At 56.9% G+C, this 19,388-nt stretch overlaps 1 protein-coding gene across 1 annotated transcript in view; it reads left to right on the top strand.

Moving 5' to 3' along the window:
* LOC125337801 (cyclic AMP-dependent transcription factor ATF-7-like) overlaps nt 1-19,388 on the top strand; it is a 47,617-nt gene that overhangs the window by 4,675 nt on the left and 23,554 nt on the right. Inside the window, 1 exon segment of the mRNA XM_048327945.1 lies at nt 7,922-7,982. Coding sequence (XP_048183902.1) covers nt 7,935-7,982 — 48 coding nt within the window. The 5' untranslated portion in view covers nt 7,922-7,934.

Here is a 19,388-nt window from a genome sequence, read left to right as displayed (position 1 = left end):
CCGGTGCTGTGTGTGTTTGTGCCCGTGCCCCCACGCTGCCCCAGCCCCTGCAGCCGCGTCCAGAGGGGCCCCAGAGCCCGGCGCGGCTTTGGGTGGCTGCCCAAGCCCTCGCCTTGGTGCGAGGCAGCAGCGGGGCTTTAATCGCTTGTAGCAATTAATGGTGGTAATTAGCGAGAGTCGATTGCTTCTGGAGGTCCGGTTGGTGCTGGAGAGCCCGAAAAGTTTGGGGAATGAGGGTGAACTTCTGCTGTGAGGAGGGAGAGCTTTGCTAATGAATATAATTCATGTGAAGTTTTCTTCTCCCCTGTTGTGGTGGGATCTGCAGTCAGGCTCGGAAGCCCATCCCGCTCTTCCAGCTGTAGGAATATTCCCTTTTTTTTGTCCTGGTGTTGGTAGAACAGAGCTGGGTGAGGAGCAAAGGCAGATTGTCACTGAGGCGACAGCTGGGTGCCAGGATTCCTGGGGTTGATTAATTAATTAATTAATTTTAGGTCCTAAAAATGTGAGGGCAGAGCTGCAGCAGAGCATGGGGGCAGATGGAAAGTGTGGGAGCAGAGCTGGGGAAATTTATCCACAAATTCCATTGGGTTTTGGAGTTTTTCCATGGCAGAGCTCCCAGTCTCCTACCTGGAGTGTCCAGATCCGGGCTCAGACAGGACCAAATGGGGTTTTTGTCGGGAAGATCCCAAGTGTGGCAGTGGTTTAATGAGCAGGACCTTGTCTGGTGGGGGTGGTGAGGAATTCCCAAGGGATGCTCGCCCTCCCTGGGGATGCCTCTCACCTTCCCAGCCCACTTTGCTTTGTTTTCCCATTTTTTTTTGGCACCTCCCTGTTCCCAAACCCTGCAGGAGCCCCTTTAGGATGCTTGTCCTTCATCCCATAAAGCTTCACCTGAGTTACTGTGAAGTCCTGCCTAGGAAATCACGGCTGTGCTCCCCCCTGAAACACAGCTCCACTTGAACAACTCGCTGCAGCGCCTGGGATTTCTCTGGAAATCCTTCTGCTTGGAACATTTCTCGCTCCCCTCTGAGTTTTAGGGCTCGTGCATCAAACAGTAAAAGCACAGGAGCCTCCGAAAGCTGAATAAAGGAAAGTGCCCGGGCGGGATAATAACAGGTGGGACGGAATATTTTTATTTTATGGGGAGAGCAGTGTGGGGTCCCTGTCCCTCCCTGTCCTGCCCTGGCTCCATTATTTCAATTCATGGGCAGGGTTTTTATCTGTAGGTGCTCCTTTCCATCGAGGCTCTCCCGCTCCTCGCTCTGGGCAGCCCTGGCTTTGCTCTTCCCTTCCAACCATCCCCACACGTTTGCAGGGAAGATATGTTCCAGCTCAGCTCAGGGCTCTTATGCCTCGTTTGCAGCAGCTTTCATTGAAACAAGGGCTCTGAAGTGGCGAAATAATTTCAGGAAATGGGACTCCAGTTTCTGGGTCACTCAGGCATTTCCGAGGTAAAATACTGCGCTCTCCCAGGCTCGCCGTGGCTGTCTCGTAATTACCCGGGCTGGGTGAGGAGCAGTGGCTCTCAGAGGCTTTTCCTTCCTTCCTTAAAGCTGAATTATTTCCCCGTGCTGCCGTAGATCTCCGGCACAGCCCCAGCTGGATCTCCCCTAACGAAGGGGCTGCTGGGGCCGTGCGAGTCCCCTGCCTGGGCTCTGCTTTGCGTTCGACAGCACTCTGGCAGTGCCCCCTGTCCCAGGGCCGCTCTGGGGCCTCCTCTGTCCCTTCCCAGGAGGTTTGACCCTTTTCCCACAGCCCGTGGAATTACTCTGCAGCCCATTTGCTCCTGGGGGAGCCGAGGAGGAGCTTTGGGAGTCCCTTTGTGGAGTCACTTTAGGGCTGGACACGAGAGGTTCTGACAGGAGCCGTGCCACTCCAGGGCTGGTTTAAGGCACTTCCAAGCAAGCAGTGAGGGTTTTGCACGTCTGGCACCCCTGAGGTGATGCTGTCCTGGCTTTTTGGGGATCCTCTCCGAGCTTGAACACCCAGAAAGGTCCAGCCCCGACGGAAATGCTTGGACTTGGCTGAGGTTTCGCTGTAAACGACTCGTTAAATACTCTGTGGCTGGGGGGGGATTCGTTTCCAGCGAATTCCCTGCCAATATTCCAGTTTACACAGTTGGGTTTGCTTTGCTGTATCAAGCCCACGAAGCGTGAGGGTGTTGTGCCTCCCGAGCAGCTTTTGTAGCCCGGGCTCTCGGCCTCCTTTCCCACACGACAATTTTAAGCTCTTACAGCTTTTGGTTACAAAGCAAACACTCTCCCTCCTTCCCTCACACCCCAAAATAACTTGAAAGTCCGAGTTTAGGCCTCAGAGCCACCTTGGGGGGGCCTCTCCCTGCAAAACTGAAAGTCTTTCGCAATTTCCATGGGTGGATCCCAGCTGGGAGAGGCAGGGAGAGCTCTGGGCACCAGAGGGGCAGGACGGGCCCTGTGCCCGGTGGCTGCAGGCTCCAGATTCACTCTGAGCTGCGGCAGCAGTGGGAGTGAGGTGCCGAACGGGCTCTACAAAGCAGGTTCGACCCCCATTCCTGCTTTCCTCCTGGCTTTTTTAAGGAAGAGCTTGACCTGTTTGTTTTTCCCTCACTTGAGGATGGACCTCGGTGCTCCCAGGCTGGCACAGGGAGGGGATACCGAGCCCTGCCGAGGACAGGGCTCTCCCCACGCGTTCTCCGGGTGACCCTGCTGATCCCAACCCGTCCAGAGCGTGCTGGACATTCATCCCAAGGCTCAGGGAGCTCAGAGCTGGCCACGGCTGCACTCAGAAAAACAACAAGGAGCCTTTCCTGGCCCGGCCTCAAAGCGCTCTGCTTCCTTCCTCGCATTTTCAGTGGGAAATCTCGGACTATTTTGGAGAGCCTGGGGGCAGCGCCTCGTGCTTCCTCCTCCCGGGCTGGAAATGGCAGCCAGGGCTGCCTCCCCTCCCCTCCTGCTCGCCCAGGAGCAGTTCTGGGTTGGGATTGCCACCGGCCCCTCTCTCCTGCAGAGCCTGCCAGGGTTTGTGTGTTCTTCTGGAAGCCAGAGGGTTCTCCAGCCCCGATCTGCAGCCATCCATAATAATCTCGTTTATTGTGGCTTTCTCTGCTCTCCCCCTGCCCGTCCTGGGGCTGGGCCGGTGCCTCGAGCACCATTTGTGTTTGAATGGGTTTGTTTGTGCTGGGCTGGGGTTTGTGGAGCTGCTCCTGGCGCAGCTCCCGGGGCTCAGCAGAGTTCCCCAGATGGAGCTGGGATGGCCTGGCCTCTCGTTAGGCTCTGGGAATTAATCCCAGGGAGCTCAGGCTCGTCAAGACTTTAACTCCTGCCTCGGTTTTACCTTTTGCATTGAACTGGGTGAGGAAAGCAGCGATGGTTCTGTGGAGGAGGAGAGAAGGAGCTCCACGTGCCGGAGGTGCGGTGGAACCCGGGCTGGGATGAAGGCTGCTTGCTTTTTTGGGGGGAATCTGTGCGTAAAACCCCATTTCTGCCTTTGCTCCTGCTGTCAGCCAGGTGCTGCAGTTTTCCTACAGAGCCCCAGCCCTCCCTGGATCCTCCCCCCTCCCCGAGGACTCTCTGCCCTGTTTAGTGGCCTGGCAGGGTTTTGGTGCTGCCTCTTGGCACAGGCACCTCACCTGCAGCTGCACCTTTGCTTGGGCTTGCTGCTGCAGGCCTGAGGGCCGCGGGGTTTGTGCCTGGGCTGTTCCTTTCAGGGTGAAGCTGTGGGGATCCGCGCCGTGCCTGTCCTGCCAACATTCGGGGCCGTGGCACTGAACCGTCCCATCCCGGGTGCCTCCCTCACCCCGGAGCCCCTGTAGGGCCCTTTTTAGGGTGCTGGGTGGCACCAATTCCAGCACCAGCAGTTGTTTACCCAGTCCTGTGTCTGCCTTTCCCTCACTCTGCTGCCATGGGACCCAGACACTCGGCACCGTTGTCAAACCGATGCTGAAGTGTCTCCAGTTGTCCCTTTTGCTCCATCCAGGCTTTGGAAGCTGCAGGTCTGAAGGGTGAGGGAGCCGCGGGAGCCTTGCCTGGGACCTGAACAGCTCCAGGAGCTCCTGCCCAGAGGCTCGATGGTCGCTGCCTCCCCTCCTGCCCCTCTCTGCCCCTCTCCTGGGCACAGCCTGTCCCTTGGTGTCCCTCTCTCCAGCGATTTCCTTCCTCCTGACTCATTTTGCAGCTCATTCCCCACTCGCCGCTGCCCAGACCTCAGCCCAGGGACCCTGTCAGCAGCGTGCTTTTGTGCCTCTTCAGTCTGAGCCTATTTTTAGGAGGTGGCTCTCGCAGCTCTGCTGGTTTTGGTTCAGGGTTGGTGCAGCCCTCAGCTTTAATTTTGTGGTCACATTAATGTAAAGTTTATCCTCATGATTTACGAGTATAACCCAGAAATGTGGTGGTGCTGGTGGAGGAGAGAGGGCTGGAGAGGGATCCCTGCTGGAGAGGGATCAGTGCTGGCAAACCCAACCCAGAACAGTGTCTGCATCTCCCCGAGTGTTTTTTGGGATCCGGAGCATTCCTGCCCATCCTGCAAGGCCCAGATGCAAGAGTTGGGCACCAGCATTCCTGCAGCAGCAAGTCACGTGCCAGGACAACAATAGAGCCTTATTTTTAGAGCATTTTTCACCCCAGCTCTATCCCCAGCATTCAGCAGAGTTAAGGATCAGGAGTTTCTTCCAGCTTCACGCTGAGGTTTAAGGAGAAGGTGATTTTTCAGTTGTTTTTTTTTGTTTTTCATGGGGATTTGAGGTGATGTAGAAACCCAAGGGGTTTGCAGCAGGCAGCTGGACACAGGAGCGTGGGAGCCCCCAGGGGACGAGGGCCCGGCTGCTCCTGACTTTGGCACATTGGAAGAGACTCAGATTCCCAAATCCCGGCTTGAGATGCTTCCGCCCTCAGGTCCTTCTCTAATCCAGCTGGAACAGCTCCGTGGGAGCTTCAGCAGCACAAAACCCGATCCCAAAACGTGTGAGGGCGGGCCAGGGCTGGGGTGGTTGTGGTGAAGGTGTGGCAGTGGCTGTGGTGACACAGCTGAGGCCAGCCCAGGGTCAGAGTGTGACCCTTCCCGTGTCACCAGGCTGTCACCACCCACAGCTCCACCTCCACAAGGCTCAGTTCGGGGGTGTGTGGAGCATCTTGGGGGAAAAGCTCCAGAAGTGCCAAAGGGGCTTTGGGAATGTCATCCTGCTTCTCCTGCCCCTTCTTCCCAGACTGTTTCTGAGCGGAGTTTTTTCAGCTGGCTTCCAGGAGGTGCCAGCGGGGTGTCCTGGGGCCACCCGTTCGGGAAGGCCGCTCTGGAGCGTTGTCACGGGGCTCGTTCCTTCCCGGGGACTCCCAGGTTCCCCCGTGGAATGTCTGGCCCAGGACCACGGGCTCTGCTTCTCCTGCGGCTTCGTTAACACGGCTGGGCACCACTCGGGCTTCATGGGCCGAGGCACCGTGGGGACAGCGGCAGCTGCGCTGGCAGGATCCAGCTTGGGAAGGAGGGGGAATTTGGGTTATTGAGGTGGGAAGAGCAGCTCAGGGTAAACAGAGGCTCTGGTGGGCAGCAGGGGAAGGGCTCGGAGGGGGAGGGAAGGTTCTGGTTTTCCTTGGATCCTGGGCAGCCTCTCCCCGGCTCCAGCTCCTGCCCCAAGAGCCCTTTTAGGTGGGTAAAACTCAGATTTTGATTTCAGAGAAGCTGCTGCTGTGGGGAGGAGTTAGAGCTGCTGCAGCTGAAGGTGGGAAGGAGATGCGGAGGGGATCAGAAGGTCCCTTGGGCGTCTGAAACCACAGCAGACACACAGCTCCTGCTCTGGGGAAGGGGCTGCAGGAGAGGGGCTCTGAGGGGGCTGGGACACGCTCTGGGTCATTTCCAGCGAGCTCCAGGTGATCTTTGTGGGTCAGGAGAGGGAAGAATCCCCATCCAGGCCTGCTTTGGGTGAAAATTCCCCTCAGCTCCCCCAACCCTGTCAGGGCCGTGTGACCAATCTGTCTGTGCGTTTCCTCCTTCCCCGGCTGTGTCCAATACGCTAAAACCCATCAAAACAGTGAAATATCGTCCCAGGGCTGCCGGAAGAGGGCCGGGAACGTGCTCCTGGCATCCAATCAGCTCCTCACCCGGCCTCTTCTTAAGGGCGGAATTTATGGACGCAATTTATCCTGGCTAAATGTGACATAAATCTGAGCGCCCGTGTGGACGCACCACTCGTACTCTGCAGCCAGCCAGCAGCTGAACCTCGCTTCAGGGGGTGAGAGGATCCTCCTGGCGCTCCAGCTCAAGGAAACCGAGCTTTTTGCCCTGTGTTTTGTCCCGGTTCTGGTTTTTGTCCTGTCTGGGAGGCAGCCGAGGTGCCATGGCTTGCAGGATGGTTTTCCTGCTGCTTGAATTCCTCAGAGGGCTTTGGCAAAAGTGTAAATACGAGGCAGGGAGAGCGCGGAGTTCTCATGCTGGTGGTGAGGACAGGTCTGTGCCCTGTGTCACTTTTGGGGCTTTTCTGGGGCCGTTCCTGATGTTTGGGTGCCTTTGTTACCCCTGGCCAGGCAGGGGTTCGGCTGCCAGCCCGTGCCACTGGTGACAGGGACGTTTGTCCCCATTCCTGCTGGTGACACGGACGTTTATCCCAGTTCCTGCTGGTGACAGGAACGTTTATCCCCATTCCTGTTTGCATGGGCCCCGGGGTTTGGCTCCGTAAATCCAGACACAAACCCAGCCCCAGCCCAGCGCCAGGGACGTCTCTGCCTCTGTTCCTGTGGGATCACAGCTCCTCTCTCACCACCCTTTGGGTCTTGCTGCTGGGGCTGAGGGGAGGGAATTCCTCCTGCAGTAGGAAAATAACCAATTTTTCTCATTCTAAGCAGCTCATTGATCCCTTTTCCCTGGCAGCAGGAGGGGCCGCTCCTGCCGCTCCCCCAGCCGCATTCTTGGAGCTCTTTCTCACACAGCTCCTAAAAATACCAGCCCTCCCTCCCCACCCTCGGGGCTGCCAGTGCAGAACCCTTCTCCCCCCAAGCTCCTCGTCCCTTCCTGGCATTCCAGCATCTCCCAGCATCTCCTAGCTGGGAGCAGGAGGTGCTGGGAGCCCCACGGAGCAGCCCCGAGCATGTTCCCACAGCAACCCCCCGACCAGGGAGCATTTGCTTTATTAGAGCTTCTTAAAATGCTGCTGTAAAAGTATCAGTGGGTGGAGGGAGCCGTTATTTCTTGAATTCGAGGTTGGAGAGGGAGGGTTTGCTTTATTTACTCTTATTTTTTATTAATAAGAACGGCTTCACTTGTAGCATAATAGGAGTGAGTGTTTTGTTATCCTTGGCTGTAATCCGTGATAAACTGCCCCTGCCATCAGCCTTGTAGTTTACCCACTGGGGAGCCCGATTATTGCCTTGTAAAACGGAGCACCACTCCTATAATCCCTTAATTAATTAAATGACAAATTTTAGTTCTCTCCCATTGAAAATATAACCGGTGCAGAGAGAGGCCGTGGATTTATTTGACGGCGGCTCGCTCGCACTTTGTTTTCCTGCGGATTGCCACTGTCGCTGCTGATTTGTTTGTGCGCGGGGATCCTCGGCCTTGGCCAGGGGCTGGGGTCGATGATCCTCGTGGATCCCAGGATGTTCCCTGATCCTGTAAATACCCCGGGAGGGCAGATCAGGCCGTGCTGGGGGGGTTTTGCTGCCGCTCCTCCTCAGGGGCTGAGCGTTGTCCCCACCTTGCAGGAGGTGACACCGAGCTGCAGAAGCTCCCGTAACCCTCTGGGCTGTGCTGGGAGCCCAGGGAAGCTCCCACACCTTTCCAGGTTCCCTTCCAGCTGTAAAACCCCCCCAGTCCCTCCCAAATCCTAAACTGGGGCTGGAGTAATTCCTATCCCAGGGCTGATAAACGACATCCCAGCAGAGGGGCAGCTCCTGCTGGTGCTGGTGGGGATTTTTGGGCTCGCTTAACAATTTCTCTCCCCTTCTCTGCCCTCCAGGCTGCTGTGAAGGATGGGTGACGACAGGCCCTTCGTGTGCGGCGCCCCGGGCTGCGGACAGGTACGATCCCGCGGGATTTGGGCCCTTCTGTCCCGGAGCCAGAGCGCTCCAAGGCACCGTTCTGTGGGGTCCCAGGAGGCAGTCAGATCCCGGGATCTGCAGGGTGTAAATCCTGGTTGTGAACTCTGAGCTCTCAGCAAACCCTGCGTGGTTTGGGGGCTGATTGTTGTGACTCGACCTCCCCTGGGCCTGCTCCGCTAATTCCGCTCCCAGAGGATGGATCCAAACCCCTCCAGGGCAAGGAGGCTCCAGAGTTGCTCCTCTGGAGCAGCTGGGAATGTGACAGGTGATGGGCTGTGGTAAATGGTCCCCAAAACGCTATTTTGGGATGGGGCTTTTTCCGTACCCGTTGTGACTTTCTCCTCCCTGGAGCCCCTGTGGAGTTCTCTGGATGAGGGAGGTGAAGGAGGCACATCCTCCTCCAGTCACTCCCCCCCATCCCGTTTTCCTCTCATTTCCAGGGAAAACGGTGCCGGCCCAAAACTGAGCTCAGGGGCTCTCTGGCCCTTGGTACTGGGAGGAACTGGGGGATCAGGGAATTCCTGCTGATTTAATGGGATCTGCTGGAAGCTGGGGCTGCCCTGGAAGTGCAGCCCCGTGCAGAGCCCAGCAGGATTTGGGGTTGTTCCCAAATCCCTGTTCTGAAGCACTGGGACCTCAAAATGCCTTTTTTTGGGGGGAAATTGTGGCTCTGAGTCAGGTGTTGAGTAATGTGCTCACCCTGCTTTCCTGGCTGCAAAACTGGGATTGGTTTGGGAACGATAATCAATCCCAAGGCCCCTGTGTGTGTCCAGTTCTTCACTTTGTTTAATTCCTCCGTGCCTCCTGTGGGGCTTTAACTGAAATTAAAGAGAATTCTGCATCCCCAGGGAGCATCCTGTGAGGGATCCGTGCTGCTCTTTCTTTTCACAGCACAAAAATGAGTCAAAACCCTCATCTGGGAACTCCTGAGGACTTCAAACCCACATATTTAGGGTTTCCCAGCTTTCTGGTTGTTCTGGCAGGAGCCTCACCCAGATCCTTCCCTCCCCTCTTGCAGGTGAACTTCCTCCTTTTGCCTTTTTTTTTCTTTTTTTTTGGAGGCTGCTTTTTATCTGAAACTTCTTTGCCTGTGAAATTGTGCAGGCCATTTATAAAATGTATTAGCTGTGTTTGAGCACTTAATGGTGTGAGCCCTTCAATCACACGGCCCTAAAACCGGCTTCAAACAAGCAATTAAGGCAAACAACAATGTATTTAAATTTAATCTCCCACAATCTCCCACAAATGACATCTAAAGGTGGCTGCTTCCTCCTCTGGCTGTTCCAGCCTGCTGCTTATGGGTAATTCTGACAATTCTTCATGTTAATATGGAAATGCTGGAATCCTGGTAATTCCGAGCGGGATGATTCATGGGGATCCAGCCTGACCTCGCAGACGCTTTTCCCGGAACGTCCTTCAGGACAGAGCAGGGATGGGACGGGATGATCCAGCCCGGCTCGATGGGAAGCTCTTCCAGGGGTGGAGAATCCGCCACAGCCCTGGCTGAGGTGGTTCTGAGGGTGGTTAATGGGTTTTGCTGGTTGGGGGAAAAGTGGGGCCTGATTTCCAGGCTGGGGATGGAGTTTCTGTTTGTTTGTAGGGCAGAGGATGCCCCCCACGGAATTCCAGGTGTTTCCTGGATCAGGTCATCCCTTAAGAACCCACAGAGCTCCCACTGGAAATCCCAGTGTCTCCCCAGTGTGGGGCTTTGTCCCCTGTGCTGCACCTGAGCCCCACCCCGAAGGTTTCAGAGCCTTGCCAAGCCCTGCTCACCCCTCAGACCCCATCCTAAGCTGATCCTGGCTGAGCTGAGCTTCCTGGGTGTTCCTTGTTTTTGAGGGGTTTTGGTGCCACCTGAGCAAACTGGGACGGGTCCCTGGGTGTCCCTTCGGCGGGGACAGCGGGACAAGGTGCCCAGTCCCTTTTTTGCTCCCTGGAATTTGGGATCAGCCTCCTCCAACGCTCGCTGGGATGGGAGGAGGAGAGGGACTGGCAGAACCAAACAGAGCTCTGTGAAACCAGCACCGATTCCCCCTTCAGTGTAAAGTATAAAATCAAATTATTTTGCTTCCCATTTAATCCTTTGCTGCAGCAGCTGCTTCCATCCCTCTATATCCGACACCAGCCCCATCTCTGAGGCCTCAAACCCTTTTTCCTCCCTTTTTTCCCTGTTTCCATGCAGGAAAAGCTGCCGAGGGCAGCGAGGAGGGGGAGAGGGCACCCAGAATAGCCGAGCAGATCTGTGTGCGTGAGCCCCGCATGGCCGGGGCTGCAGCGGGCTGTAAACATGTTTGGGGTTGCCAGGGCTGCAGGGGGGGTTATTTTGGGATTCTCCCAGCTATCACTTCCCAGCAGCCGGGCCGGGCTGGCGCAGCTGACTCGGAACGTGCCGTGGAAAAAGGCTCCGCGGCCAAGGTCGCGTGTCCGGCGCCTTCCCCGCAAGGACAGGTGGCGAAGTTCCCCTTTTGCAGCCCCCTGAGCGGAGGGAGTGGAGCTGTCCCTGCCCCTGGAAGGGCAGGAGGGAGCTGGAGCAGGCCCTGGAGCTGGAATGCCCCGGGAAGGCGCAGAGGGATGCCTGGAGCGAGGATTCCCTTGAATCCGTGTGCTGAAATCGATCCGGGCTGGCGTGTGCTGCTCATCACCCTCCGGACTGCGGCCGCTCCCGGTGCTGAGGGGCAGGGAGGGCTGGGGCTGGGAGTGTTCCCCAGGTTTGGGCACTGGGACAGCCCCACCTCATTAATTAGGGAATTAAACCTTCAGCTGGCTCATTAGGACACCCAGAGCGCAGCTCTGGAGCCAGAGGGGGCTCCAGCTGTTGCCTCAGGAGCCACAGGGAAGTTTCTCCACTGGCTCCATCTCCTCCCTTGGAAAACGGCCTCAAACCCTCTCGGGGACCCAGCAGACACCAGCCCTGAAGGCTTTGGGATGCTCCAGGCTCTCCAAAGCACCCTTGTGGAGGAATATCCTCCTTGATGAAACTGCGTGGCCGCTCCTGCTGCCCAAAGTACCGGCAGGACCAGAATATTGGGTATATTTAACAGGGAGCACCGCTTGCCCGGCCCTCCCCTCCCTCCCTGCGCAGCATTTCCCTTTTACAGGGCACACAAATCATCCCTCCGGCCCTCATTCCAGAGCTCCAGTTATCCAGGCCATTTCCTCAGACAATCGTTTGCTGTTTAAAGCCCCTTCATTTACCAGTTCATCCCCCCGGACCCTCGCACGGAGGTGATGCCTTGAGCAGCATCCAGGAAAGGCCGAGCCCAGAACTTTGCACCGGGCCAGAAAATGATTTTTTTTTTTCCCCTTCTCGCAGGTTTATTGTATCCTCTTATCTTGTCATATAATAGAAATAATGTTTATGGCGTCCAGGCCTCAGCATCACTTGGCATTTAACCAACCTCAGAAGCAGTTTATTGCTGTGTGTACGCTGCTGCCACGACCATTATCCCTTAAATCTCCATTGCCCAGTAATGGATGAGGCCCCAAACGCTCCTGCCATTGGCTGAGCTGGGGTTTGGGGCTTGTATAATCCAAACCAATATGGATTATTCCCTGTGTAGGGCATGGGGGGGGGGGGGGAAGCATGGCCTTTCCCCTTCCCAAGCAGCGGGGAGTTCACCCTGTCACCACTCCAGCTGTGGGGCAGCACCGTGTCCCCATGGCCTTGGCTGCTCCGGGGTTTCCAGCCTGGGATTTCCAGTTTGGGATTCCCAGCTGTGGCTCCTGAGCTGTGCCTGTACCTGGTCCAGCTTCGTCCCACTGCCAGCAAGGGCCCAGTTCCCGCAGTGCCAGGGACGATCCTGGCCCTGGGAGCCGATCAGAGCACCCATGAGGGAGGACACCACGGTGCTCTTGGCTCCGGGACCCCCAGGTGACCCGGACCCCACTCCACCTTGGGCTGGGTGCTCCGTGTCCCCAGGGACCCAAGCCCAGTGCCCATCCCACCTGCAGCCCTGGGAGGTGCCCCAGGCAGTGCCAAACCTCCCCCCACAAGCCCCGAAGTCCCTCCCGAGCCGCGCTGCTGCCCCTCCCTGTGCCAGCCCAATGTTAACTCAAAAACAGTGGAATTTAACGGTGGAGCAGTGATAAAATCCTCCTTTTTTCTGTGCTGGGCCACAGCTCCCCCTCGGCCGCGCTTGGCATGCGGGGACACGTCGCAGCCGTGTCCCTACAGCACCCAGGTGGGTCTGGAGGCTGATCCATAAACCTCCCGCTCCGTTGTTGAAACCCAGGGAAAACCTGGAGCTCTGTGCTCAGGAATTCCTCGCTGCCCACCCCCGGCTCCTTCCCAGCTGCAGCTTTTTATTGGGAGCTGATGGAAAACCCTGCCAAGGACCATCTCGTGTCCAGGTCTCCCGTGATTTCCCAGGAATGCAGGTTTCAGAGTTAATTATTGATGGCAGCCCAAGGCCCAGGCAGCTGCAGGACCTGCACCGAGTGGCAGATGCTGCACGAAGCTCCCGGCCTTGCAGGGCCGGAATGGCTCCGCGCGGGAGCGGGGCTGGCTCTAGGAACTCTTCAGTTGTTGGCAGGAAAAGGAGGGAATTAATTTGAGCCGTAACTCCTGGACTGTCAGCAGAGCCCAATGATCTCTCCCACCTCTCGCCCAAGGTATTTTTGGAGGTGGGGAGGGGGAAGGCTAATTTTGAATAATAATAAGCTTGAGAAGGCATCTGAAACCAGTAAACGTTTATTTTTTACACTCCTATAACTTAAAAACGGCCAAACCAATTTAAACCAAATTGGATAATAAAAAATATTGCTCCTAGGCTGAGCCCCTGTTTGCCAAGTTCCAGCCTAGAATGAATTTTTATGGCCAAATTATAAACCCCCTAGAAATGAAGGTTTAAAATGGAAATGTTGACAGACCTTTAACTACAAAAGCACCGTAATAGAACTTCTTTTTTTCTAAAATGGTTGGTTTAAAATATAATTAAGACTTAAATATTATTTAATAGCAGCATTTCCTGTAAGTTAAAATCTTTATCATTCCTCTGGCTGGGGTTCCTTGGCAGTTCTTGGAACGCCGGCGCTGCTCTGCAGTGGGAGCACGTGTGGGCCACAGACCCTCGTCTGTCACGCGGAGACGGGGCCGGACAGCTTTCCAAATTCCGACCAGGAGCCCGGGTGCCAGAGGAGCCGCTGGCTTCCCGCGGATCCTGCGGCTCTGGAAGGCACCAGACCCGGATTTCAGTGCCCGTTCCCTGCAGGAAAAGGGGTCTGGTCCCCCCGGGCTGACCCAGCGGCGATGAGGAGCCGTGGGATCGCTGCCCTGGTGTTCCCAGCACTGCCCCAGCCTTCAGGGCTCTTGGGAAACCGGGATGAGCCGGGAACGAGCCGGGATGAGCTGGGATGAGCCGGGAAGCTCCGCGCCTCAGTGTCCTTGCAGGAAAGGCTTTTCTGCTGCAGAGCCCTCGCTGGGCTTCTCCCTGCTCCCTTCCCGAGGGATGCGCGGCTCCGTCCTGACCCCGTGCTGGCCTCCGGGCAGGGCAGGGTGGCCCCCCTGGCCTCAGGGTGTCACTGCCCTCAGGCTGGCTCTGCCCTCAGGGTGGCTCAGGATCGAGGGAAGGGGCCGGGCCCTTTCCTGCTGTGCCAGGGGGACGTGCAGACTCGGCAGCCGTAAATAATCTGGGGAGAGGGGCCGGGAGCCAGCATGGGGCTCCAGAGGAGCAGCCAGGGATGTGAGCGTGGGTCTGTGTGCGTGGGGTGCTCCTGGGCACTTCCCGAGGGCAGCAGGAGGAGCGTTCCCTGCCCTGGCTGCAGGAGAGCATCCCAGGCGAGCATCCCAACCCTGCACTCATGGCTGTTACTCAGGGCTTTACTCAGGGCTTACTATTCATCCTTGTGCCCCTCGAGCTGGGTTTGGAGCTCCTCAGACCCCGCCAGGTTTTGAATGATTTAAATTTCTGATTTATTTGGGGTTTGTATTTTTCTGCTGAGCCTCGCTGTTCTCAGTTAATGGGATGGTCTCCACTTTCCGCAGCAGCAGGGAATGAGGAGAGAGGGTTTCTCTTTTATTTTGGGAACATGATCAGGGCTGCAAAAATCCCTGCAGAAGGAGCTCGGATGTGCCCTCACAGGGGGTGGCTCCTTGTTTGGCTTTAAGGGACTTCGACACCCACGGAGTCTCTGCTGTGAGCGGAGTGAGCTGGGCCCAGCCCTCACCTGGAGCTCTGTCCCAGAAATGCAAATTGTGCTGCCAGGAGCTGAGCCAGGCTCGGGCACTTCTGGTGCTCGTGGGCTCGGGGGGGGGGGGAGCAGAAAACTGCTCTGAACCAAAGCTGGAGGCTGAGCATGGCTCGGAGCTGGGCCTGGGCTGGTTTCTGCCAGGGACTGCAGAACCTGCGTGTTATCCCCCCTAAAACCCATGGAAATGGGGCTCTGAGTGGGGGGGACGGGAGGTTGCTGGGGGAGGGAGGGAGGGGTCTTAAAGTGCAACCAAAGCTGCCACCAAAGCTGCCAAATCCTCAGGGTTGGAGCTTTTCCTCCCTCCTCTGAGCTGGGGGTGTTTTCCTGGCAAATACAATATTTCCCGATGTTAAACGCGGTATTTTGAAGTCAAGGCTGTTTGGTTTTGAAGCCCCGCTCGCTCCCTGCCCGCTGCTCTGAGACAATTGTAAATCCTTTTTATTTTACTGCGAGAACAAATCACTTATTCCTCGGAGCAGCAGCTCTGACAAAGACCTCGTTATCAGCATCATGGATATCCCAGAATCAGCATCGCAGCAGGGATAAGGCTGGGAAGGAAAAGGATTTATCCAGCCCTCAAAAGGTGCCTGAATTTGCAGGATTTTCTGTAAACTTCTTGTGTAAAACCCAGCCAAGCTGTCACTTAAGGATTAAAAAAACCCAAGCTGGAGGTGGGGGAATGTGTCTGGGATTTTATCCCCTTCCCCGGTGGTGTCGAGGGGTTCTGTGAGATGGAGAAGGACTCGAAGGTTTCCCTTTGGACCCCGCCCTGTGCCCTGGTTTTATTTCAACACCCAAATAATCGGGGGTTTAAATCCTGAGCCGCTTCCCTGCTCGGTCCCAGCCCAGCCTGGGCTCGGCACGGCTCCGGCAGCTGAAATCCTCCCTTTTTCTCCAAAGGATGCTTTGTTGGCTGGCGGAGGCCGCTCCGCCCCTCTGCGGCAGCCGCGGGATCCATGCGGCTCTCCCGGCGCTGGCAGCGGGAATACTGGGAACACTGGGAATGCTGGAGCACGGGCAAACAGGACGCAGCGTGTCCTGAGCACCCGGAGCCCGGAAATGTTGGGAGCAGGGTGGAAAACCACCTTTAATTCCTGTGTTTCTAGAGAAAGATGTGGGATTCCTACTAAGGCGATTTTTTTACACTTCGGGGCGTTCTGGGCTCACATTTTCCCCCTCAGTTTCTCGCTGCTCTGTGTGAGAACCTTCCTCAGGGTCGGGATTCGGGTCGGGCTGTTGAGGGTCGATACAGGGGGCATGGAAGCACCGGGAGCAGCGGGGTGGATGCTCCGGGCTGGCGATGCTCCTCCACAAAGGGCTGGGCATGGAGGGGTCAGCAGAGGGAAAAAAGCGCCTTTGGGGCTTTTTCTTAAAGAGCAGCCCCGGCGCGTCCCGAAGGCGGCGAGCGGGGTCAGCCCCGCGCGGGTTCGGGTTGAATTTTGGCCGAAGCACGTTCGCGGTGAGCGGCAGAAAAGCGAAACGCGGAGCAGGAGAGGCTGAGCTCGGCTCGGGCTCATCCCGCCCCTCTCAAACCTCCCTAAATCTCGGAGCAGCAGCGCGTGTTTAACACCTGCTCAAGCACCGCGGCTTCCGAGCACTCGGCCCAGCTGTCGAGCTCAAGTGATTTTTTTTTTTTTTTTCTTTTTTTATGCCGGATTAAAACAATAAAAACATTAAAGTTCTAAAATTCCCCCTGGGAATAAAGATGCAGACAATAAAGAATTGTGCGAGCAGGGCTGAGCTGGGCTGGGCTGGGCTGGGCTGGGCTGTGCTGGGGGAGCTCTGCGGCAGCGCAGGACGAGCTGCGGGCGCATCTCAGCGCTGCCGAACAAAACCCTCGGGCGGGGGACGGGCTGGGATCGCCCCTGGGGCACCGGCTGAGGGTTTTGGCCGCTTCCCTCCGGGATATTTATAAACGGGGAATGTGTGCGTGGCTGCGGTTTGAGGCGGGAGGCGGGGGCGTGGCGGGGGCCGGGGTGGCCAGGAGGGTTTATGGTCACCGGAATAATCGTCGGGAATTCAGAGCGTCAGCCCTGGCTGCTCAAACCCCCTCAGCATCGGCTGCGGACGGGGGTGAGCGGTTCCGTCTCCAAAACCCCTCATTTGTGAGAATAAGCACCCAAAGGAGGGCTCTAAGTGATGCAGGCCAGGCTTGAATGGAAGGAGCCGCCGATCCCGCGACGGCTCTGCCCTTCCCTTGCCTTCCCTTTTGTTGTGAGGCTCCCGCCTGTCCCCGCTGCTGCTGCTGCCGCAGAGTCACCGCGGGAGGGGTTCCCGGTGCCACGGAGCGCCCGGGACTCGGTGTGGGCCCTTCCCGGTGTCCTGGAGTGCCAGGGATTTGGGAATGAGCCCTTCCCAGCTCCCTGCAGTGCCCAGGACTCGGCTGTGAGCTCTCCCTGCCCCGCAGCACTGCTGCAGTTCCCTTCTAACCCTGCTCCTGAGCCAGCCTGCTCATTCCCCACGGGAATGCGCCCTGGCCCGTGGCTCCGTGGCCGGGGGAGGCGATTCCTGCCCGTGGTTTGGTGTTAGAACCTCTGTGCCTCTCTTGTCTCCTTGTCCGAGGCTCGGCTGGCGTTTGCTGCAAACCGCGACGTTCGCAGAGCTCCGGAGGAGAATTTCAATGCGTTTTGCTCCGTGTGAGATTTTATTACCTGCAGCCCGAAACGTGGGCGGGAAAAATGGCTCAGACCCCTTAAGGATGCGATTTTGGTGACCTTGGCTTTGTGTTTCCACATCACTGAATCCTCACCTCGCCCTGGGATGTGGGGGAAGCTGCTGGGAAAGGTTTTCCGGGCACTTGAAGATTTTATCTGCTCGGTTTTGTCGGGGGCTGCAGGGGGAAGGGTTTGGGGTAGCCAGGGGGGGATTTGGGAGCAAAGTGCAGCTGGGAGGCTCCAGCTTTTGTTCGGAATTTTGTCGGGATCATGTCAGTGTTTGCTCCCCGAGCCTCATCCATCACAGGGTCAGCTCCATCCTCCCGGTGTGAGTCCCCTCATGGAAAAAAATGGGATAAAGGCAAACAGCCTCTGCCACAAAAACCTGACCCCACTGGCTGGGAAAACTCAGTCCCTTCTGCAAACTGATTTTGGGGGAAGAAAGAGCAATCCAGGAGCTGCAGGATGGAGTCGGGCATGGGAGTGTGCTGGGAGAAGTCATAAATCTCCAGGGAGAAGAGGGTCACTGAGAACCTCATCAGGGTGGGAGCAGCAGCTCCGCGTTAATGTGCCCATAAATCCCCGTTCCGATAAAACAGGTGGCTCTTCCGAGAGGCAAAAAGAGGCAAACGCCGATTTTTTTCTGCTGCTGCTGCTCCTCTCCTTTTTTAAAAGCTTTAATTACCGCAGTGCTGACGGCTCGGTGCAGGCAGGAGTCGGGAATGCGGCTGGATGTGGGAAGCAGGGGCAGGGAAGGAGGGAAGGGAACTGCAGGTTGGCCAAAATCTCCAGGGGGAGGCACGAAAATGAGTTTTCATACACGGATTGAGGACGGCACTGCCGGAAAATTTTTGGTGCTTTGGAAATGAGGAAAATGAAGGGAACTGCTGCAGGGTGGGAAATGGAGCTCTGGGAAAAGGTCTGGGAGCTCCATAAATAGGGCTGGGTGAGGAGGGGTGTGAGGACAGGACTTGTTCAGGGACAGGGACACTTTCCACCACCCCAGGTTGGCCTGGGACACTTCCAGGGATGGGACAGCCACAGCTCCCCTGGGCAGCTCGGAGGGAATCCCCTGGGATTTCTGCAGCTCCTTTCCAGAATATCCCTGTTGTTCCCAAGGACCCACAAATCTCAGTTTGCCCCCCCTGATTTGTCCCTCTCCCCCGGTGATCTCCCACTCTTCAGGAATTCCCTCTCCCCATTTCTGGGCTGTGTTTAAGCCGTGCCCGGGATCCGTGGGTCGGCACTTCCCTGCAGCTTTTCCCTCCGTGCCACCGATTAAAGGGGACAAACCCCAAAGCTCTGAGTGACCTGAATTCTCTTTGCATTTGACCTGCTGCCCTTCCCAGGCAGCTGCTGCTGCTGCTGGAGCTTCCCCGGGAGATAAATCCACAAAAACCCCTTTTCCAGGCGATAAAGCCATCAGCGGCGGCTCGTGCTCTGTGAATGGGTGGGCACATTCCCAATACTGCGCTGAATTGAAGGAAATCACCATTCCAGGGCCCTAAAAAGCTGAATGGGGCCGTGGCATCCTCCGTGTGATTGTGGTGGCGTTCCAAGGTCAAGGCTGAGTCACGCTGGCGCTTCCAGCGCGCACAGGCAGAGCCGGATCCCCTTGGAGCCGAGTTTTGTGTTAGGATTTGTTTTAGGGTCGTTTTTCGGGGAGCTCTGAGACAATGGTGAGTGCGGGGGGGTGGTGTGGGGCCTCTTCCGAGGGGAGAGCCACCAGATGGAACCTCCCCTCCACCAGCCCTGGGGAAATGGGGTTGGGAATGGCCAGGAAGGGGCTGGACTGGAGCTGAGGGAGCGGCTGGAGTCCCTTTGCCTGGCGCGGCAGCTCCCACAGCACCACCCGAGCCCCTTGTCCTGTCACACTGCCCTGGGCATCCCAAATCCAGCCTTTGGCTCTGTCCTGCCTCAGTTTCCCTTTTGTCCTTTTCCCTTTCCATGGCTCAGGTGCCCTGTGGGCTGCAGGGCTCTGCCCTCACCCCGAATTCCCACTGAATTCCAGGATGCCAGCCTGGCACGGAGCAGGGAATCGGAGCAGCTCATCCCAGGGTCCCACCCGCTGCCAAAGCCTCTCCCGGCTGTGCCCCCTTTCCAGAGGCGTTTTCCAATCCCTCCGCAGCCTCCTGGGGCACGGAGATGCGGCAAATTCATGGACTCTGGTTCGGATTTAATTATTTTTACACTTCCATTCTTGTTCCTGGGCTGTGCAGGGACAAGAGTTTCCTGGCATTCTTTCGCTCGCACTCTAAATCCCTCTCGTTTGTTTGTTTGCTGGGGGATAAAACTCTGGGAAAAGCTCCTTCAGGAGCTGTCGGGTGTCCAGGACAGGAGGGTGACACTGAATGAGCAGCAGGGGACAGCAGGAAGAGCTGAAGCCTTAGAGGGGGATTTGATTTTATTTTTATTTTTTTCTCTTTTTTCACCCGGTCTTTTGCACCAGGGGCTCACGAGTCTCTCCCCACATGAGCAGCGTCCCCCGAAAACCCACCAGCAGCTGCATAATTCCCGATAATTCCTAATTTTCCTCCTGCAA

This window comes from Corvus hawaiiensis, chromosome 24 (assembly GCF_020740725.1).
Source record: "Corvus hawaiiensis isolate bCorHaw1 chromosome 24, bCorHaw1.pri.cur, whole genome shotgun sequence".
In the NCBI taxonomy this organism is placed as follows: domain Eukaryota; kingdom Metazoa; phylum Chordata; class Aves; order Passeriformes; family Corvidae; genus Corvus; species Corvus hawaiiensis.
Note: the sequence above shows the minus strand (reverse complement) of the source record. Positions and strands in the feature narration are given on the sequence as shown.